This window comes from Artemia sp. Qi Xiang Cuo, chromosome 10, assembly GCF_049724085.1.
Source record: "Artemia sp. Qi Xiang Cuo chromosome 10, ASM4972408v1, whole genome shotgun sequence".
NCBI lineage: Eukaryota > Metazoa > Arthropoda > Branchiopoda > Anostraca > Artemiidae > Artemia > Artemia sp. Qi Xiang Cuo.
In genome coordinates this window covers 18040601-18063133 of record NC_142803.1, presented here as the reverse complement: position 1 = coordinate 18063133, position 22533 = coordinate 18040601, and the positions used below count along the sequence as shown (strand labels likewise).

Genomic DNA, 22533 nt, shown 5'->3' with positions numbered 1-22533 from the left:
ATAAAACATCTCCTATATAGATAGCCCATGTGAATTCCTAGAAACACCTTCTTTACAAAAACATTTCTGTGCCTGCTGGTTACCAAAAAATAATTCATAGAAAGTGCGTGTATACTTGTGCCCTAAGAAGTAAGCGTAATTAATCTTGTATTAATTTGGTTTATTAATAAGAGAAAACATATACAAAATTCTGTTTCCTCTTTCTTCAGAGTTGTAAAGCCTTTTTTCCGATCACATTTCCCTATGCAGCAGCTGCAAAGAGTCTTTTGGCGTCGCTATACTGACAGAAATTTTACTTCCCAAGCCTTCTCCTAGGAGCATTCATCACGCTAATGTTTTCATGTATGCAAACATAAGTCATTATTCTGAGACCTGAAATAGATTTTTCTAGACACCTTTTTCTTTTCTAAATTTTCTAACCATTTCTTCATGAATTTTCCTGACATCTCCCGGAGTCTCATCTTAGAAAATCGTCCAGCCTACACATTGCCCGTTTCTAATGTTTTTCTGGTAACTTTGACTCTAGTTTGGCATTTTGGAGTGACACGGGAGGTGTTACCTGTGGTAACTTTTCTGACACCTCTTGCTTAACACTCGTAAAGCCAAAAGGATCGATAGTTCGAGTTTTCGCAGTCCGTACTCGTACTGAAAATTGGGATCAAGCCAGCATTTGCTCTTTTGCTCTACCGGGGGTTTTTCTCCTCCCTGAGCCGGCCTTAGAACAACTGCTTTGTCATTTGATAGATGTACTGCCCTAGTCGAACTCCCCATCCGGCACTGTCCTCAGCACCACCCGCAGGTCGACTCCTTTGGCACAATTCCAATTCCTCAAAGGGCCTGGCCACACAAACAATTCCTCAAAGGGCCTGGCCTCCGCTTCACTAAGTAAGTGAAGCAGAGACTTCCTTCACAGCATCTGGAGGAATGCTTTTTGTGTATCATCATTCTAAAAATATAGACCCTCCACCCTATATTTTCCTGAATTGGTTGCATGCGTCTTTGTAGTTGCAAAGCTCCTTTTTGGAATGTTCTTATTTACAGCTATTGGCTCAAGTTTTGGCAAAACTCTTTAATATATTTCGTTAATGTACATTAACGAAATATATATTTGTCACAATTTTGCCGCAATTTATAATATAAATTGTGGCAAAAGGCAATTTCGTTTTTTTTCGATTTCTTTTCAAGGAAAATACCAAAAAGTGTGTTTTTAAAATAATAGAAATTTTTGAAATCTCTGATGAGGCAGGGAGAAGGGGGGATACTATTATCTAAATCTATGGGGACAATTGTAAGAAAAGACTTTTATATATATATGTATGTATATATATATATATATATATATATATATATATATATATATATATATATATATATATATATATATATATATAAATATATAAATATATATATATATATATATATATATATATATATATATATATATATATATATATATATATATATATATAAATATATAAGAACTTAAAGAAAAGTTAAATCGTAAACTAGGTCGTTGTTAAGGTGGTAGTTGTAGGTAGTAGTAAGTGCTGTATTTGAAAAAAATGGTTAAAAAGCTATTTTCTCCCTTATACCTAACCACTTTTCATGTTGTTCTGAGAGCGCTTTGAAATCTGTCCGTATTTGGATAGTTAGAAGTGTTTAAAACTTCCGGTTTTATTATTCATTTTTAACATGTCTTGCTTCTTGACATTTTTTGCCAGAAATTTGAAGTTACAAAAAAAGTTACTATTTAAAAAAATTGACGGATCATATGAAAAAATGGATAGTAAATAGTCAAAATCTCAAGCAATTTAATGAAATCATTATTGAAGTTTGTGTAGTACTGAAGGTGCCTTTAAAAAGGTTAAATTTCATTAAGCTATACTGTTGAGAATAGGAATTAGGTTATTTTGTCAATTAAAAAAAAGAGCTAAACTTAACAGCTACCAAAAAAAAATAATCTAAATTCGTTAAAATCTAAATTATTCTCCTTGAAAGAGGGTATTTTAATGCAAAAGTAAAAAATAATCGTTAAAATTTTGAGGAAAAAATTCAGCGTCTTTGTTGATATGTTGTTCAGAAAGAGTTACGTTTAGAAATGTTCTGAATATAAGTCACCGAAAAATAGGGGACCGAATCATTATCTTTGATTCTCGTCAAAAGAGGATATTTTAACGAAAAATTGATGAATTCCTTGGTGATTCCGATTCGTCTTAAAAATTTTGTTGCCAATTTCTCCGTGGGATCCCCTGTTGAGTTAATTGTGAGTCGAATAGTGTATTTATTTAAAAAAAAAACAGTACTGTTACCCTTTGTAATAAAAAAGGAAAATATAAAAAGCTAGGCAAGGGATGTAAGTAGCCCTTAATAACTCGAGATCGCTAGACAAAGGGCTCTGACACAGCTTTTAGTTGGCATCAGAGTTTCCATTTCTTGTTGGACTATTCTAACCCAACTTTAAAAAATTGAGCTAAATAGGGTTAAACTTGTCAATTTTTAAATTTAGCAAATTCTTAAGTAATGTTTTAAGCGATGTTTTTGTTTATGAATTTCAGTAGCGAATTTTTATCGGCTGAATTAGCAGAAACTACATTTTTACCAGGCGTGTATTTAAACTTGAATTGTTACCATCCATTTTTTCTATCGGTATTATTCTTTTTTTTATCTGTTGGTATTTTTCTTCTGCTTTAATAAGATTTATTTTTCATGGACGGCTAAGCATGTTTCCGGTTAACGCTCTCTTGTTTTTTGAAAAATAATACCTTCTTATGTTGCATAATTTGATCGTATTTATTTGAAAACTTTCTATGAGTGTATAATCCGATTTGTAGTTGAAATTAACATCGCTCTTTATAAAGAAGCAGAAAGTGATTAAATCTATCTTGAAAGTTAATGTGAAAATTGAAAGATAATGCTAAAGAATTTTATATTGTGGAAAAATTTCGATAAAGACATAAGAAAAGCATTACAGAAATGAATTGTATTATATATAAAGAAGAATTGTAACATCAGAAATAATGTTGTATAATAACAACAAATAATATATACATATATATATATACATATAAAATATATATATATATATATATATATATATATATATATATATATATATATATATATATAATATATACATATGTACATACATGTTGTATAATAATAACAAATTATAAATACATCCAAAAAGTAGCACAACAGAAAAATGTCGTGACCTCTAGAAGCTTAGGTTTTTCCGACGAACCCGTGACCACACTAAAATAAATCAGTTAGTTTGCATTAAATTATAAATGTGTCAATTGGGGGGGGGGTATCCCAACATAGATCCCCTCCATCCCTAAATTTTGAAAATACGATTTCTTAGGGAGGGGAAGGATTTTCGTGCTTTTGTTTTGGAATTTTCAGTGAAAAAAAGATGAATCAATAAAATTTTCCCTTCCCCTATATTTTGAATAAAAACATTTTGTTGCATTAAGTTATGTTAAAGTTATATTAAATACGGAATGAGGGAAAAGATAAATAGAAGAAAAGAAAGGTAATGTCGATTAAGAAAAAAAAACACAACGTAACTTCTTTGTTTACCTTCCGATACAAAAACACAATGATATAATGACATAACTACAATGACATAATGACACAATGACATAACTACATGTAATGACTCTAAAAATGGTTTTGTAATGTATTTGAATAAGCAAGTATTATTTATAATCATCATTAGATGCGTTTCATTGTCTACAACTTCTCATAAGCTCTAACAAAGCCAGAATGAGTCGATTCTAGTCCAGACACAAAAACATTTGAACTGCCTTGTGTATCAAAAACGGTATTAACAACTTAGTATCGTTAAATTTAAGAATATATGGTTTTGTGTCCTATTGTTAATGCCTTCTTATCAAATTAAATGAAAGAAAAAAAAAGGTTTTCTTACGGAAGTAAAGAGTAAGTTGAAACTTAAAATGAAAGAAATTACTGCGTTGCAGATTTCGTAAGATATACCTACAAGACTAGTCAAAATAAACTGACTCTTGATATTTTCCGAAATCTATAGAATTCTGAAATTAGTACTTTACTAAAAACTCAAAACCTATCTAAAAAAATGGAATGTTGTCTTAGAAAAAGGAAGGTAGTTTATTCAAGCTAGTATTGTAGATATGTCTTGTGTAATCTATGAAGCAATTATTTTATTTATTTTAAAATTCAACTCTGCTCTTTACTTCCATAAGAAAATCATCGTATTTCTAAAATTGATTTTTGCTCTCTTTTTTTTTTAATCCGCTTATTTTCATGAATATAAAGTAAATAAATGGCATCTTATTCATTTTGGTAGTTTCTTTTCAAATTTGTCTTTTGGTTCTTACCAACTAGAGGGGGAGAGGGAGTATACAAGAAGGGGGATGTTTTTAAGTTGGGGGGGGGCTTAAAACTTCCCATTTAGGGCTTTATTCCATTTAAAATTTGCACACTCCGGCATTTTGACCTTTGGGAGAAAATTGATGCTGTGTGCCACCAGATGTTGGAAAACGCCGTGCAGTGGAGCGATCTCTTTTGTTCCTTAAAGGGAGAACTGGATAATCCAGCCTGCTTTCAAATGTGCCATCTTCCAGCATTCTTTAACCGCTGGTTCGATACGATCCCCCTTGGAATGAAAAAAAGAAAGAAAAAAGGGAAAACTTTCAGTGTATAAAAATTATTTTCGTTTTTCTTCAAGTTGGGGGACAGTAGCTCTCCTGTATAGATGTTCGACGATGGTAATTCTAATGGTGCACTTTTGATTTCGTTTTCGCGGCATTTTATATAGGTATTAGGCTCTTTTTCGAAATTTCCGTAAACTAGTTTTCGCTGTAAACATCCTAGCTGAGTGGTTGGCGCGCCAGACTTGAAACCCTTAGGACAGGAGTTTGAGTTCTGTTGTCGTTGGTTATTTGGTTTGTAACGGGCGTCAATGGTGTGACTGTAAGCTCAGCCAGAGTCAACTTAGCTCTAAATGGGTACCTGGAGAAATTTGGAGGGAAAACACGGCAAGCGTCGGATGATTTGCCCCCAACCCCGCACTGCACTCCTGGCTGATGGCAGAAACTCAGGAGATCGGTACCTGCGCTACAAAGACCATTGGTCAGCTTGCGAAATAAAGCTTTATAAACTTTTGCTATTAAAGTTAATCGAAGTAATAGTTACCATTCCTCAATCAGCTTCGAAGGTATGTTTTCCTCGCTAGACTTGTTTTTAAATACGTTTTCTAACTTTTGGTTGTTATTGGCCGGGACTTGCTCTTTACTAGGTTCCAGCTATCGATGTAACCATGAAATGCTGGTTAAAAGAACAATTTGTACCTTTGGCTATAATTGGTTGTTTAGTATTTTTTTTTTCGACTCCTCAGAATAATGTGGGATGGAGAATCATAAAAAAAGTTAATCTTATATATCTTCTGCTCTGTATTATGGAAAGGCAGTATAGTTATTTTCGTCCATATCAATGCTATGAATTTACAAAGTGGAAGGGGCGGGTTAAGCTATCCTTCCGTGCCTAAAGGAGTTTGTTAAAACTTTTGTAACAAGACAGGCTTTAATGATAATTGTTGACACGAATTGTGTCAACGTCTTTATTTAAACGCGATATGATACTGTGTTCGTATAAACAGTACCAATATGCTGTCAAAGTTATGAGGAGGAAAATATCAATTTTTGAACAAATATCTGCTCTATATTTTGGAAAGGCACTGTATTAGTTTTCGTTCATATTAGGGCTGTGACTCTGCAAGGGGAAGTAAGGGGCAAAGTTACCCCTCGCCACTGTTAAGGGAGTTTTTTGAAAACTTGATGTCCGCTTAATTTTTTTTTATGTAGCAAAACACAATGTAGATACCTTACCTTAGATCCTCTTGCGCCTCCAAAGGTGCTTAAGGCATCCGAAAATTGCCGCCAATCGTCCCTCATCGCTGCGGCCGCCTAAACATCCTCCGATTCAGGTTGAAGCGCGATATTGAGATTTGAGAGGTCAGTTCGGTAGCTGCTTCATAAGGAGTTTTTAGGGTGTCCTCTTCCCCTGGTACCGCGTGGCTGCCACTCGAGGACGACCTTTGGCAGTCGAGTTTCGGCTTGCGACTTGCATGACCGAAGTATTCCCACATCCGGTATTTGATAGCTTGAGTAATTAATGGCTTCAGATACAGGGTTGCCATCCCGATTGATTTATCACTATTTCTAGTGATTTTTTATGTTGCGTAACGAAAAAAAATCACTAAATCAGTACATAAATCACTAGATTATTGAAGAAAATCACTAACTCAACCAAAAAGTCCTAAAATCTTGTGCTTTTTTCACCGGGTGGCAACCGTGCTGAGACTTATTCTGTCATACAGTAGCATTCTTTATTTTGTGGGTTTGAATATTGATAGTTGAAACATATTTGTTCATTTAATTATTTATTTTTTAGAACGGAGGCCCGGATGTGTACGTCGGCGGAATCCCTGATAGAAATCGTGGTCTTAACGGGGATGTTGTGATCGTTCAACCTAAACTACAAAATGAATGGAAAATTATCAAAGAAAATGTTCTCAACCATATTGCTAAATATCCAGAACAGAAGGATCTGTTTGGACTAACTAAAGTGCCTGAGCCCCCTCCTGTAGAACCTCTAAAGGTTACGCCTAACGAAGCAACCGTAGTGCTTTGTGCTCTATCAAACGAACTCCCTGGTGAGTCTGTCGTAATCCCTGTTAAAGATTCAGAAGAAACTGTGGATAATATCGAGGATAGGATTATGAAGGATATACAGAAAGAAAATAGCAGAAAATTTAAAAGTGCAGACGGTAATATTAGGTCTGTTTGTGTTGCCCCTCATGAATTAGAAGAGGATTTATCTGCTGAGAGTGATGCAAATTCGGTTGAAGACTATGAAGCAGAACTAGAGTTTGTTGAAGATTTTGATAATTTGAGGATTGTTGATAAATCACTGAAAAAGAATTTGCAAAAAGTGGATACAAAGTTCGAAATAAAAGGTAAACAAGATAAGAAAAAAGAAAGGGGGGAAATAAAAAGAAAAATGCCATTTGAGTATGTTAAAAGGAAGCCGGAAGAAATGGATTTTGACCTTGAGCTTATATCCAAGCATCCCGAGTCTGAGAAGTTTATACAGAAAACAGGAACAGTTGTGTATATATTAGAAATGAAACATTCAAGGTGTGCAGTTGGGCATTTGCGCAAATGTGCAGAAGGTGCTGAAGAAGCTAAACGGTATGCATTTTTTGTGCCAACTGACGGACGAGTTCCTCGAATGCACATTCCCCTGTCAGATTGTCCTGTTGATTTGCTCACACGCCCTGGAGACTATTCAAAAGTGTTATTTATTGCAAAAATAGTAAAATGGAATATGATTAAATCAGCCATTGGGTAAGATTACTGTATTGTTCTTTGCATTCCCATTGTTTTAGTTTAAGTTTGGATTTTTCTCTTCTTAGGATTTCCGTCTGTCTCTCTCTCTCTCTCTGTCTGTCTCTCTTTCACGGTGTCTGAGTTTCTCTCTCTGTCTATGTGTCTTTCTTTCCCTCTGTTTGTGTGTGCCTCTCTCTCTGTCTCTCTCTCTCTCTATCTCTCTCTCAATGACTCTCCGTCTCACTATCTCTATCTCTCTCTCTCTCTCTCTCTCTCTCTCTCTCTCTCTCTCTCTCTCTCTCTCTCTCTCTCTCTCTCTCTCTCTCTCTCTCTCTCTCTCTCTCTCTCTCTCTCTCTCTCTCTCTCTCTCTCTCTCTCTCTCTCTCTCTCTCTCTCTCTCTCTCTCTCTCTCTCGTTATCTTTCTCTTTCTCTCTCTCTCTCTCTCTTTCTTCCTCTTTCTCTCTCTCTCACTCCCTCTCTCTTTCTCTCTCTCTCTCTCTCTCTCTCTCTCTCTCTCTCTCTCTCTCTCTCTCTCTCTGCCTCTCTCTCTCTCTCTCTCTCTCTCTCTCTCCCTCTCTCTCTCTCTCTCTCTCTCTCTCTCTCTCTCTCTCTCTCTCTCTCTCTCTCTCTCTCTCTCTCTCTCTCTCTCTCTCTCTCTCTTGCTCTCTTTCCTCTATTTGTTTTTACTGGACAACTAGTATATATCTTTAAGACGGTTCTTAACAGAGGGACTTTTCATATATGTCTATGTATTTAGAGTACATTTTCTAGCAAACTTTAATATTTTTCAATAAGTTTTTCTGCTTGTTTTTCCTTCGTATCTATAAATAAATTCTTCATCATACTACAAATATAGACCACTGTGGATCTTGAAGGCTACGATTTAACGTAAAAATCTCTATAATAAGACCGCGGTATCTTGTAGACACCTTTATACATAAATTTACTGATCTCGAGTTCAGTATTGGATCAAATTATTGATTGATCAAGGTTGCATTGTTCAAGTGAATAACAAAAATTACGTTTTCGTCTTTTCTTTCGTAGACTGCGGGCATAACACCATGAATGATGCAAAATGTAAGGGAAAGCGTGTTGCTAGACCTAAATTGGACCAATTTTTTCTTTGTTTTATCCCAAAAACTTTAACCTGCCATCCACTGATATCTAATATTTCCAGGCCAGCGGTGTCAATTACGGGGGAGAAGAATTTCCCCCTCTAGAATTTGAAAAATGTCTTCTAATTTATATTTCATAGGTATTTTCGGTACTTGTATAATATAGCCCCTACATAATATTCTTCTATTATGTTTCTCTGATGTTCAGTCCTAATGAAATATAGGCCTACCTAAGTATGATAAAAATTAAATACTTTAGCAACAAATTTGGGCTATATATTTGCACATTAGGGGGTAGGGGGCAAGGTATAGCATGTCTGCATGCCTAATGTGTTAGGTACAATTATTCTGCATATTACGAAGTAAAAAAAAATTTCTAACTTCACACTGTCCAAATGCTTTACCAACACCCTCCCCCCTGATTTGCAAATATATACCCCAAATTATACATTTCCCATCTATTCTATCAGTTCTATTTGTCTTGTCTCACGCTAAGCTGAAAGAAACTAACGAAAAAAAGCGGTTCAATAATGCGTCAATGAATGAACAACTTACGGTAGGGGCTATATCATACAAGTACCCTGTTTTTTATTTAATCATGGCAAACTGGCCGTTTTCCCCCTTCCCTAAAATCCTTGTCCCCCCTTCAATTTCGTTAATTTGCGCTACTAGTCCAATCTCTTATAAAATAATCCGTCTGACATTAGGAGTGAATCGATATATAGTCCTATTCACCCACTGTGGGTGAATGTTGGTGTATAGTTCTGTTGAAGTTATATTCTGATAATTTTTTTTTGTTTAAGATCGATTGTGCGCAGTCTTGGGAATGAAGATAACGTAGATGTTCTTACCATTGGTATGCTGATAGAAAATGATGTGCCATTTGATGATTTTGATGAAGATATTCTGAAGTGCCTACCAGAAACCCCTTGGAAAATCCCCGAAGAAGAATTTGCCTACCGGAAAGACTTTCGGTATGTTATCTTTATTTACATTTATATTTTTTAATTTTTTTTGTTTAAATTAGTTTCGATGCAAATTAACAAACAAAATTTGTGATGTTTGAAAACTAACTCTTTGGGAGAGAATGGGTGAAGATGAAAATAGTAAGATGTGTTTTTTATACACTTCTCTTCATTTCGTGTTTCAGCCTTATTGTTGTTTTCAAATATTCACATTTCATCTTTTTTTAATACCCTTTTTGAGTTTTTCTGGGAAAATTTGAGCTATACAAGCGCAGTGCGGGAAGTTGCAGAAATAATTTTTTTCTGCCTTTCTGCCTTTCATCTTTTTGAAAAAAATTATTTTACCCTTTTTTCTTTCCTCTCAACATCTGATATTAATACCAGTAGCGTATCCAGGGGGGGGGGGGCGGAGTGGCCCGCCCTCCTCCCCCTGAAATTTCTTTTCTTCTTTTTTTAAGTGCCAATATTGTAAGTTCCGAAATATTCACGCTTTTAAGTTATTTGCAACACCCGTTCTTTTTTTCATTTCTTGTTAAATGGCTATCCATTTTTCCAGCAAGCTTATATCATTATTTAATCATCAAACGTGCAATCACCTCCTGTAATCAAACAAGATGTCAAGAAATTTTTCTCACTATTTAACCCCCGCAGCTATAAGCACTAGCTTCTCTGCATTGAATGAATTGCGATAAGGAATCGGACTAAGGCAATAGTTCATTCAAAGTTTCAAACGCTGCTATAATTCCAGTGTAAGCTAAGCATTGAAACTGAAAGGTCACATGAGAGGAAAGAAAGAAAATTACCTTAAATTACCTTAAATCGCATGTCCAGCGAGATAAGGTGGTGTTGAGCCTCCTGTAGAAATGTCGCTGGTGGTGTTCCAAGGTTATGGTTTGACATCCCAGTTCAGCCTCCATTCGGCGCTGGCCGAGTCTTGATCAACTCCTATCTTGAAGGCATTTAGAGTTTTAGATTAGATGGTGGCTTCAGACAAGTTATTCCAGAGTGAGACAGAATAATCTGAGAGGAGGTTTTTGCGCTCTCGATCGATACAACGGGGGACCTGCAGCTAATTGATGCATCCTCTTTAAGAAGTTGAGAAGGACAAGGAAAAGATAAGACTTAATAGGTCAATTCCTAGCAACTTACGAGTTTCTATTACGTCTCATCTTTTCCTATAGTATACTAAGGTAGGGAGTTTGAGTAAAGTGAGACGTTCCTCATAAGGTCTGTCTTGGAATGCAGAGATAAGCTTAGTTGCTCTTATTTGGACACTGTCAAGTATTTTCACACCCGTCTTATAGTACGGAGAGGCTAGGGTCATGCCAAATTCCAGGTGAGGACCGACCATGGCTTTGTACAGTTTCGTAATCAGTCCCGACATCCTGGTGGTAAATGTTCGCTTTATAAGGCCAAGGGCTTGGTTTGCTTTTGCAACTTGATCTTGTGTGTGGCAGTGAAACTTCAGCTCATTGTCAACAATAACCCCCAGGTCCTTCTCCTCACTGACTGCCTCAAGCTGGGCGTCTCCTATGTGATATGCAAGTTTTGGATTGTTGTGTCCAAGATGTAGAACTTTACATTTTAAGGCATTGAACTGTAGACACCAATCTGATGACAATCTAGATAGTCTGTCCAGATCTTCTTGCATTTGTTGATAGATTTAGGTTGTTCTGGGCCAGTCCTAGGAGCCTGCAGTCATCAGCATATAGCGTCAAAGGATTCTTCTGGTTCGTTGTACAGTTATTGATACACATGATGACAAGCCTAATTAGTTCTAGTTAGTTCTTGTAGTCAGATACTAATATGAAACTCGTGCTTTACTTGAAGAGCTGTCTCTCGGGTTTTCTGTTTTCGGAAATCTCACCGGCTCTGCAGTAGCGAAACAAATCATCAGCCAATGCATAGCGTTCGGCTTAAAAGTGGAGAAATTTGTGGGGGTTGGTTTTGATGGGGCCAGCAACATGTCAGGCTGCTATTCTGGTGCACAGGCAGAAATTGGGAAAAAATATCCGCATGTGATCTACACCCACTGTACATCGCACAGCTTAAATTAGGCTGTATGTAAAACTAGTAGGGTAGGACTTGTTAGGTCAACCTTTGCTACTATACAGCAGATTATATTATTTTTATTATCCTCACCAAAAAGAGCAAATATGTTTGTAGAAACGGTCGCTGTCGTTTGTCCCGATAGTCCTTTGAGGAAGCTTGTGAAGTTGTGCGAAACGAGATGGGTGGAGTGTCACGATTGTATTTTAGTTTTTATGTCTTTGTATTGTGCGATTATTTCTGTACTTAAGGATATACTTGGTAGCATACGGTGCGATACGGAAATCATTTCAAAAGCGAATGCGTTGGTTTCAGCTGCAAGCGAATTTAGTTTTATGTTCACGATGGCTATGCTAGAGATTGTAAGTGCCATAATGCTCTCTGTCTCTAGGGCGCTGTAAGCCGAAGATTTAGACTTAGTTGAGTGCTGTCGGCATGTTAAGCTATGTTCTGATACTTTACTGCAGTCAAAACAAAATAATTTTGAAACAATTTTTCAGAAAGCCTATGAGCTTGCACAAGAGTTAAATGTGGCTCCGACTGTTCCAAGGTCTATCCACCAAAAGTCCATCAACGATAATGAGTCCATCAATGGTTTTTATCGCGAGTCATTGTTCGAACCTTACTTTACTTCACTTATTGAAGAACTTGATCAAAGATTTTTGCGCCATTAGGAGGCATCTTTCAAAAAATCGGAAGACTTTTGCCAGCTAACAGCGAGTCATTAAAAATTAATGAATTTGTGAACGCTGTTGCTGTTTACGAGGGATTTCACGGGGGTAGACGTGCACTGGAATGTGAGTTAGTCCTTTGGAAACAGAAGTGGCTCGGAATGTCTGAGGAACCATCAACTGTTGCTTCGACTCTTGCGTGATGTGATACAAAATTTTTCCCATGAATTCGAAGGCTTTTGACGATTTTTCAGATATTACCAGTGACTACCGCTTCTGATGAGAGGAGCTTTAGCTGTCTTAAGAGATAAAAAACCTATCTGCAGAGCCCAACGAGCGAGGAGTGTCTGAACGGACTAGCTCACGTGACCCTGAACCACAATATCCAGGTCGATGCTGACCAAGTTTTCGATTGATTTGCAGCCAAAAAAGACAGGCAGCTGTTACTGTGAGAGGTTAGGTCGTCTTTCGTTGCTCGTTAGTGCAGGTGATTCTGTTTTTTTAAACTTTAATTGTGCTTCGTCCTCTGTAAACAATGTTAATATCAATACATTTCTTGCTTTCATGGCTGCTATATTAGGTAGACTGAGGCCCCAACCCCTCCGAAACCAAATTCTGGGCAATTGTCTGATATAATATTATTTTTTATTTATTTGGTTCTCTAAAACAAGGGTCCCATAGGCAAATATAAGGAATAATGCACTTCTTTTTTTACATTTTCTAAATTCTGCCGCTTCGTGGCAGTTCCAAAACATCTACTCGCCCAAAATAGAAGCTCTCAGTGCTTCTAACTTTTTTTTTAATTCTGAGTTTGTTGGCAAAATTTTGTTATCCATTCTAAAACAAAAAATGTCTACAACTAGAAATACTCATGACAAGTGTGAACTTTTCATTTCTTTACCTAGCTACCCCATAACCCCCATACCCCCCGCCTGAAATCTTGCACTATGATAGATAATTTTCTTGCTCACATGACTGCTATAAAAAGGTAGACTGACGGCCCCCCCCCCCCCCGAAACAAAATCCTGGATACGCCACTGATTAATACTGTTTATTTTACGTGATTTATAAATGTTCTTCCTTTGTTTTTTGCCCTTTTACCGTTTTATCATTCTTTTATAACGAATATTTATCATGATTTTTAGTTATAATTATTGTCATTTACAGATCTTACACACATCCTTGCAATCAGGTGTAGGAGGAGAACGTCGTCCAAAATTGGAAAAATTTATGATTTTAGTTATAATTGATATATTATTCTGCATATTATGAAGTAAGAATTGTTTTCTAACTTCACACTGTCCAAATGCTTTACCAACACCCTCCCCCTGATGTGCAAATATAAAGCTCAAATTATATGTTTCTCATCTATTCTGTCACTTCTCTTTGTCTTGTCTCACGCTAAGCTGAAAGAAACTAACAAAAACTGGTTCTATAATGTGTCAGTGAATGAACAACGTGCGGTAGGGGCTATATTATACAAGTACCCTGTTTTCTACTTGATCATGGCTAACTGGTCTCTTCCTCCCTCCCTCCCTTCCAGTGGAAAAATTTGAAAATTACTTCTGAAAAAGGACGTATAATCATAGAACCCAGCCGCCTGTGACCAACGCATCTGCGCAGGCTCATTGTTCATTCCATCATATTTTCACACCTCCTTCCTCACATTTCTCCCTTCAAGGAACGCTTACCTCCTTGAAATCTTTCCTATGACCTCCTACTATCCCATTAGAGGATCTGCTTTTCGTTTACCCCCAACTGTTTTATAACAGCTATAAAAATAAATTCAAAATTTTAGACCATTCGAAAATTTCAAGCCAAGCTAAGGTTTGTAAACTAAAAGACTGAAAAAGTGTCTCAAAACGGCTGACTAATAGGTTTTCTTTGCTTTTGGCTTAACTAAATTTTGAACAGGTTTGGCTTTAAATTTCGGTTCTTAGAACAACTATTGGCTTGCGACTTGAACTCAAAGACGTGGAATGGGAATAGGTCTCTTTTCATGTTGGCAAAATTCCAACAGAAAGGAGATGGAAAACGTTATGAGCATCAAACACCGTTGTGAGCATCAGATGATGGAAAGCGTTTGCGTGTCAATCGATCAATCAATTTATTAATACTAAAAGAAAACAATTACAAAACGTAAGGTTTACACACGCCCAAGAAGCTTAGATAAACGCTCAAGAAGCTTAGATACGCGCCCAAGAAGCTAAGGGATTGTGCAAACGTTATGGTGCAAAATGGTACTGTAATTTGGCCATAGTTTTAAAGTCTTTGTATTGCAGAGTTTAAATGCGTTTATACAGAGGTCTAACTGTTGTGTTTTTTTTACCCATTTGTTAATAAAAATAATAAAAAATTGCAGTTATGTAAAACCATGTATGCAGTATGCTTGGTATCCAGGACTGCCAAAGGTCTTAACATAACAGACTTGACACAATACAAAAAGAACCTTAAAAATTTTAATTGGGCCGTAAACAATAAAGGATCGTCATTATTATACTTGTCCCTAAAATAATGAAGAGCCTTAAAAATTATACTTGGGCTGTAAATAAAGGGCCATAAAAATAGAACTTTGGCAGTAAATAATAAAAAGCCGTAAATAGTTTAAGCCACCTGATATGCTGCTGGCCCTGGGCCAATAACTTAAATTTAATCACCTCTTCAACCTGTATATACTGTTTTTTTCTACTATTCTTCAAAGTACCGTATTAGTTTTGCTATTCTTCAAATCAAATTTTTCAAGGTATCGAAAACAGTGGAAATAAAATTTGATTTTTGGGTTTGGTTAAATGGAAACCCATACAATCATATATCTTAAGAAATTAGGAAAAAATCAAGAGTTTGATTTATAATAAAATAAACCTCCAAATGCGGTTATACAGTTTTCGGTAGTAATGTGTGTCAAATTAAAAAAGAAAAGTGGAAGAAAAAATAGCAGAAAATAGGCTAAAATACATGCACCAAACAGCTGAAGAAAGTATAGCATTTTTTTGAAGATGTCGTTGCCGTTAGGAATCAACAGATTATTAGCGATTAAGTTTTTACCACAGTTTATAAAATTATCCAGTAAGTTTACCGCAAATGATTTCTGGCTCTTCATTCTCGGTGTGAACAAAAAGCTCCTCCCACTTATTTCTGCACTTATTGTCCACTTATTGGTTGAGCCGGCCAAGTGGTTTTGTCAGTACTTGTTCCGTAGGTGATTATTCTTTGTCTGCCAGTGAAAAGATCTAATGCCGCTTGTGTTTATATCTGCAAAAACGTTCTCTGGAGCGCTCGCACCTCGGTCCAGGTTTTTATAATGGGTGAGATAGGGAAAGATCATACTGGATAATTATATAAACTGTGGTTTTTACTGACGAAAAGCTCTTGTCCAGTTCAACTAATTAGTTTTGCTTGTTTATTTTTACGGTTTAGTTTGACAACACTGACGAAAATATGTTTTTTGTCATTATTATTGTATAATTTTCACAGCCCTTTATTATTTACGGGCCAAGCGTAATTACGGCCCACAAAGGTGCAGTAATGTTGTCCAAAGCCTTAAAGTCTGTGTATTGCAGCTATGTAAGACAGTGTGTGTTGTATGCCCAGCTTGGTATCCAGGACTACCATGACAGACTTGACACGACACAAAAAAATCTTTAAAATTATACTTGGGCCGTAAATAATAAAGGGTGGATAAATTATGATTGGGTCGTAAATAATACAAAGCCGTAAAAATTATAATTGGGTCGGAAATAATAAAGAGCCGTAAATTTTTTAAGCCACCTGTTATGCAGATGGCTCTGACACGATAATTTAAAATTAATCACCTCTTCAACTTGTATATTCTTTTTTTCTTTTTCTACCATTACTATTCTTCGAAGTACCGTAGAAGTATTGATATTCTTTAAATTGAGTTCTTCAAAGTACCAAAAGCTTAAATTTGATTTTTGAAAATGATAATGAAATTTGATTTTTGGAATTAGTTAAATAGAAACTTGTACACCCACATGTATCTTAAAAAATTGGGAAAAAGTCAGGAATTTAATTTATGATAAATTTAAACCTCCAAGTGCAGTTACACAGTTTTTGGTACTAGTGTGTGCTAAGTTAGAAAAGAAACGTGGATGAAAAAATAGCAAAAAAAAAAACAGACTAAAATATATGGCACCAAAGAGCTAAAGAAAGTGTGGCATTTCTAACGAAACAGCGCTATTGGAAATCTTGTGATGATCGTAAACTAGAGTTGTAGTATCGATTTTCACAAAAATGTATCGATGCTCGTTTAATCGATGCACGATCTCCAATTCCCAGGATCTACTCACCCATTTAAGGGCTGTTAAGCAATTGGAAATCTCGCGATAATCGTAAACAAGAATTGTTGTTTCGATTTGCACAAAAACGTATCGATGTATCGATAATGGATCTTCAATTCCCAGAGTCTTTTCACCGATCTTGATGGTTGTTAAGCAATTGAAAATCTCGCGATAATCGTAAAAAAAGAGTTGTTGTTTCGATTTGCACAAAAATTTATCGATGTATCGTTTTATCGATGCACGATCTCCAATTCCCAGGATCTGCTCACTCATTTAAGGGTTGTTAAGCAATTGGACATCTCACGATAATCGTAAACAAGAATTGTTGTTTCGATTAGCACAAAAATGTATCGATGTATCGATACAGGATCTCCAATACCCAGAATCTATTCACCGATCTTAAGGTTGTTAAGCAATTGGAAATTTCGTGATAATCGTAAAGAAGAGTTGTTTTATCGATGTACGGTCTCTAATTCCCAGGATCTATTCACCGATCTTGAGGGTTGTTAAGCAATTGAAAATCTCGCGATAATCGCAAAGAAGAGTTGTTTTTTCGACTTACAAAAATGTATCGTTGTATCGATGTACTATTGTTTTTTGGGAAGTAAAATCTAAAATGAGCATCTTAATTCTTTACTCTTATTTTCTGGAAAGAACTGAGTAGGTCAAACGACTAATGAATTATTGGAATGAGAGTCGAAAATATGGGTTTATTTTGCATAGTCGAATATTGATTGTATATTTTTGCTTCGTAGAAACCAGTGTGTCTTTACAACTGACAGCACAGCTCGCGATTTAGATGCAGCATATCTCCAGTGTATCGTATCCCCTTTGGTGATGATAGGTATCGATTTTTTTGGCGAAGTAATATCTAAATACGTGTTTTAGTGGTTTACTCTCATTTTCTGAAAAGAACTGAGTAAGTCAAACGATGAATACCCTTGAAAATACGCTTTTTTTATATAGTCGAATATTGATGGCATATTTGTGCTTCATTTTAGAAATCAGTGTGTGTTTACAATTGACCCCAGCACAGCTCGTGATTTAGATGACGCCGTATCTTGCACCCCCCTAGGTGATGACAGGTATCGAATTGGTGTTCATATTGCAGATGTCAGTTTCCTTGTCAAAGAGAATACACCTCTAGACACAGCTGCTGGTCACCGAGGAACTAGCGTATATCTAGTTCAAAAGGTAGGTTTCTCTTTCTTTTGTTTCCTTCTTTATCTTTCTTTCTTTTTCTTTTTTAGATTCCTTTTATTTCCTTATGTTTCTGTACAATTTTTTTTAAATAACTATGAATAGTGGTATAGTTATCTTTTTACCGTGGGAATATTTTGACCCACCCTAATGTGCAAATATATAGCCCAATTTATATATTTCTGATGTATTCTGCCACCTGTCAGTTTTTTGTTTTTTTTTGTTCTTGTTCGTTACAGTTGATTCAATTTACACGTAAATGGATTGAAACAAAAGAGATGCATTGGGAGAATACATGGGAAGTATATAAATTGGGCTATATATTTGCACATTAGGGGGGTTAGGGGTAAAGTATAGCGGGGCTGTATGTAAAGTGTGTTAGCTACAATTATTCTGCTATTATGAACTGGTTTCTTAACATGTCTCCTTCGCTACAGGTCCTTCTCAAGGTATTTACCGAGTGTTGTGTTTGAATAGCGTACGCTTCGTAATTGGACACTCAAATTGGACAGCGGTTTTAAGTAAAAAAAAACACTTGTTTCATACGCGTTCAAAGGTTTAACCCATACAGGGGTGAGGGGTCAGAAGGTTTTATTTCTCCAGATAATGCAGAGTAAAAACATAAAAAAAGTGTATTTTTGGGTTAGTATTTTCCAATTGTCCTGGTTGGGAAGGTTTCTGTTTAATTTTATATTTTTAAAAGTTGAATTTGTCAATTCTAAATGCTGAGTTAAGCTAAGAACACGTTCCTTGAATATTTACTCTTTGCAAGCTGGAAATAATGGGCAAGTATACGCTTCATAAGTGGACACCCATCAGCAGCTCTGAATTATGAAACGTCTATTTCATACCTGTACTTAGGTCTAACCCTTACAGGGGTGATGATTTTACGATTTTACAATGCAAGATTTAACTTCACCAAATACTGAAGAGTAAGAAAAAGGCGTATTTTTGGGCCACTATTTTCCATTTACCGGGGTTGGAAAGGATTTCTGTTTAATTATTTAGTTTTGAAAGTTGAATTTGTCCATTTTCAGGTTGTTCCCATGCTACCAAGGCTTCTTTGTGAACAACTATGTTCACTAAATCCTGGGGAAGACCGCCTAGCCTTCTCTGTTGAGTGGGTTATGAATGGAGAGGGAGACATAGAGGAAGAATGGTTTGGACGAAGTGTTATAAAATCATGTGCGAAGTTAGCCTATGAGCACGCTCAGTCAATTATAGAGAATCCAGGAAAGAATGACTGGGCTCAAAATGAGTTGCCTGAAGTAAGTCTAATAGAATAATTTATTTCAAGGAAATTTCTGTAAGTGATATGTGTTTTCTATAAGTGTAAGTAGTTTTTTGCGTTTAGTTCATTTTTGTTTTTAGTTTCTTTTATGTTTATTGCTCCTAAATGTGCTCAGGAAATGGCCTTACGGAAAAGGTCGTCCTTAGCGAAAGTCAGTAAGTCAATTATGAGGCCTGATAATGAGACTCGTGCGAACAAATTACATAGGTCTAGGTTCTCATCACTAATCTATCACATTCTGTAGCATGGGTAGATTGGAGATCTACCAGAGGGAGAAGGTTCATTGTGAAGAAAACGTGCTGATTCAAATTTAATACGTACCCGTATTCCGTGGAAAAATATTTTTCTAATTTAATCAGTTACAGGAGTAAGTTGTAGCGTGATCACTACTAATCTATGTCGAAAGACTTCTCAAAGGGAAAGGAAGATAACTCACATACAGGATATTTAACAAGTCTGTTGTGGTTACATATGCCTTATGGATATCACTTACAGGATAACTCACATACATGATATTTATCAAGTCCTTTGTGGTTGCACATGCCTTATGGATATCGCTTACAGGATAACTCACATACAGGATATTTACCAAGTTCTTTGTGGTTGCATATGCCTTGGATATCACTTAGAGGATAACTTACATATAGGATATTTACCAAGTCCTTTGTGGTTGCATATGCCTTATGGATATCACTTACAGGATAACTCATATATAGAATATTTACCGAGTCCGTTGTGGTTGCATATGCCATATTGATATCACTTACAGAATAACTCACATATAGCATATTTACCAAGTCCTTTGTGGTTGCATATGCCTTATGGATATCACTTACAGAATAACTCACATATAGAATATTTACCAAGTCCTTTGTGGTTGCATATGCCTTATGGATTTTGCTTACAGGATAACTCACATACAGGATATTTACCAAGTCCTTTGTGGTTGCATATGCCTTATGGATATCACTTACAGGATAACTCACATACAGGATATTTACCAAGTCCTTTGTGGTTGCATATGCCTTATTGATATCTCTTACAGGATAACACACATATAGAATATTTACCAAGTCCTTTGTGGTTGCATATGCCTTATGGGTATCACTTACAGAATAACTCACATACAGGATATTTATCAAGTCCGTTGTGGCTGCACATGCTTTATGGATATCGCTTACAGGATAACTCACATACAGGATATTTACCAAGTCCTTTGTGGTTGCATATGCCTTATGGATATCGCTTACAGGATATTTACCAAGTCCTTTGTGGTTGCATATGCCTTATGGATATCACTTACAGGATAACTCACATATAGAATATTTACCAAGTCCTCTGTGGTTGCATTTGCCTTACGGATATCACTTACAGGAAACTCACATATAGAATATTTACCAAGTCCTTTGTGGTTGCATATGCCTTATGGATATCACTTACAGAATAACTCACATACAGGATATTTACCAAGTCCTTTGTGGTTGCATATGCTTTATGGATATCACTTACAAGATAACTCACATATAGAATATTTACCAAGTCCTTTGTGGTTGCATATGCATTATGGGTATCACTTACAGGATAACTCACATACAGAATATTTACCAAGTCCTTTGCGGTTGCATATGCCTTATGGATATCACTTACAGGATAACTCACATATAGAATATTTGCCAAGTCCTTTGTGGTTGCATATGCCTTATGGATATCACTTACAGGATAACTTACATATTGGATATTTACCAAGTCCTTTTTGGTTGCATATGCCTTATGGATATCACTTACAGGATAACTCACATATAGAATATTTACCGAGTCCGTTGTGGTTGCATATGCCTTATGGATATCACTTACAGGATAACTCACATATAGGATATTTACCAAGTCCTTTGTGGTTGCATATGCCTTATGGATATCACTTACAGGATAACTCACATACAGGATATTTACCAAGTCCTTTGTCGTTGCATATGCCTTATGGATATCACTTACAGGATAACTCACATACAGGATATTTAACAAGTCCTTTGTGGTTGCATATGCCATATGGATATCATTTACAGGATAACTCACTTATAGAATATTTACCAAGTCCTTTGTAATTGCGTATGCCTTATGGATATCACTTACAGGATAACTCACATATAGAATATTTACCAAGTCCTTTGTAATTGCGTATGCCTTATGGATATCACATACAGGATATCTCACATATAGAATATTTACCAAGTCCTTCGTGGGTGCATATGCCTTATGGATATTACTTACAGGATAACTCACATATATTATTTTTATCACGTACTGTGTGGGTGAACATGCCGTTTCGATATCTCTTACAGGATATTTACCAAGTCCTGTGTGTTTGTATATGACATTTGGATATAACTACAGGATAACTCGCTTATAGAATATTTACCAAGTCTTTTGTAATTGTTTATGCCTTATGGATATCACTTACAGGATAACTCACATATAGAATATTTACCAAGTCCTTTGTAATTGCGTATGCCTTATGGATATCACATACAGGATATCTCACATATAGAATATTTACCAAGTCCTTTGTGGTTGCATATGCCTTATGGATATTACTTACAGGATAACTCACATACCGGATATTTATCAAGTCCTTTGTGGTTGCATATGCCTTATGGATATCGCTTACAGGATATTTACCAAGTCCTTTGTGGTTGCATATGCCTTATGGATATCACTACAGGATAACTCACATATAGAATATTTACCAAGTCCTTTGTAATTGTGTATGCCTTATGGATATTACTTACAGGATAACTCACATACAGGATATTTACCAAGTCCTGTGTGGTTGCATATGCCTTATGGATATCACTTACAGGATAACTCACTTATAGAATATTTACCAAGTCCTTTGTAATTGCGTATGCCTTATGGATATCACTTACAGGATAACTCACATATAGAATATTTACCAAGTCCTTTGTAATTGCGTAGGCCTTATGAATATCACTTACAGGATAACTCACATATAGAATATTTACCAAGTCCTTTGTGGTTGCATATGCCTTATGGATATCACTTACAGGATAACTCACATACATGATATTTATCAAGTCCTTTGTGGTTGCACATGCCTTATGGATATCGCTTACAGGATAACTCACATACAGGATATTTACCAAGTTCTTTGTGGTTGCATATGCCTTGGATATCACTTAGAGGATAACTTACATATAGGATATTTACCAAGTCCTTTGTGGTTGCATATGCCTTATGGATATCACTTACAGGATAACTCATATATAGAATATTTACCGAGTCCGTTGTGGTTGCATAGGCCTTATGGATATCGCTTACAGGATAACTCACATATAGAATATTTATCAAGTCCTATGTGGCTTCATATGCCTTATGGATATCACTTACAGGATAGCTCACATACAGGATATTTACCAAGTCATTTGTGGTTGCATATGCCTTATGGATATCACTTACAGGATAACTCACATAGATAATATTTACCAAGTCCTTTGTGGTTGTATATGCCTTATGGATATCACTTACAGGATAACTCACATATAGAATATTTACCAA

General features: G+C 36.0%; 1 protein-coding gene across 1 annotated transcript in view; it reads left to right on the top strand.

Moving 5' to 3' along the window:
- Dis3l2 (Dis3 like 3'-5' exoribonuclease 2) overlaps positions 1-22533 on the top strand; it is a 72545-nt gene that overhangs the window by 28199 nt on the left and 21813 nt on the right. The window contains exons 5-8 of the mRNA XM_089096137.1: positions 6433-7388; positions 9290-9460; positions 17471-17663; positions 18707-18937. Of these exons, the coding sequence (XP_088952263.1) occupies positions 6433-7388; positions 9290-9460; positions 17471-17663; positions 18707-18937 (1551 nt within the window). The remainder of the gene's footprint in view (positions 1-6432; positions 7389-9289; positions 9461-17470; positions 17664-18706; positions 18938-22533) is intronic.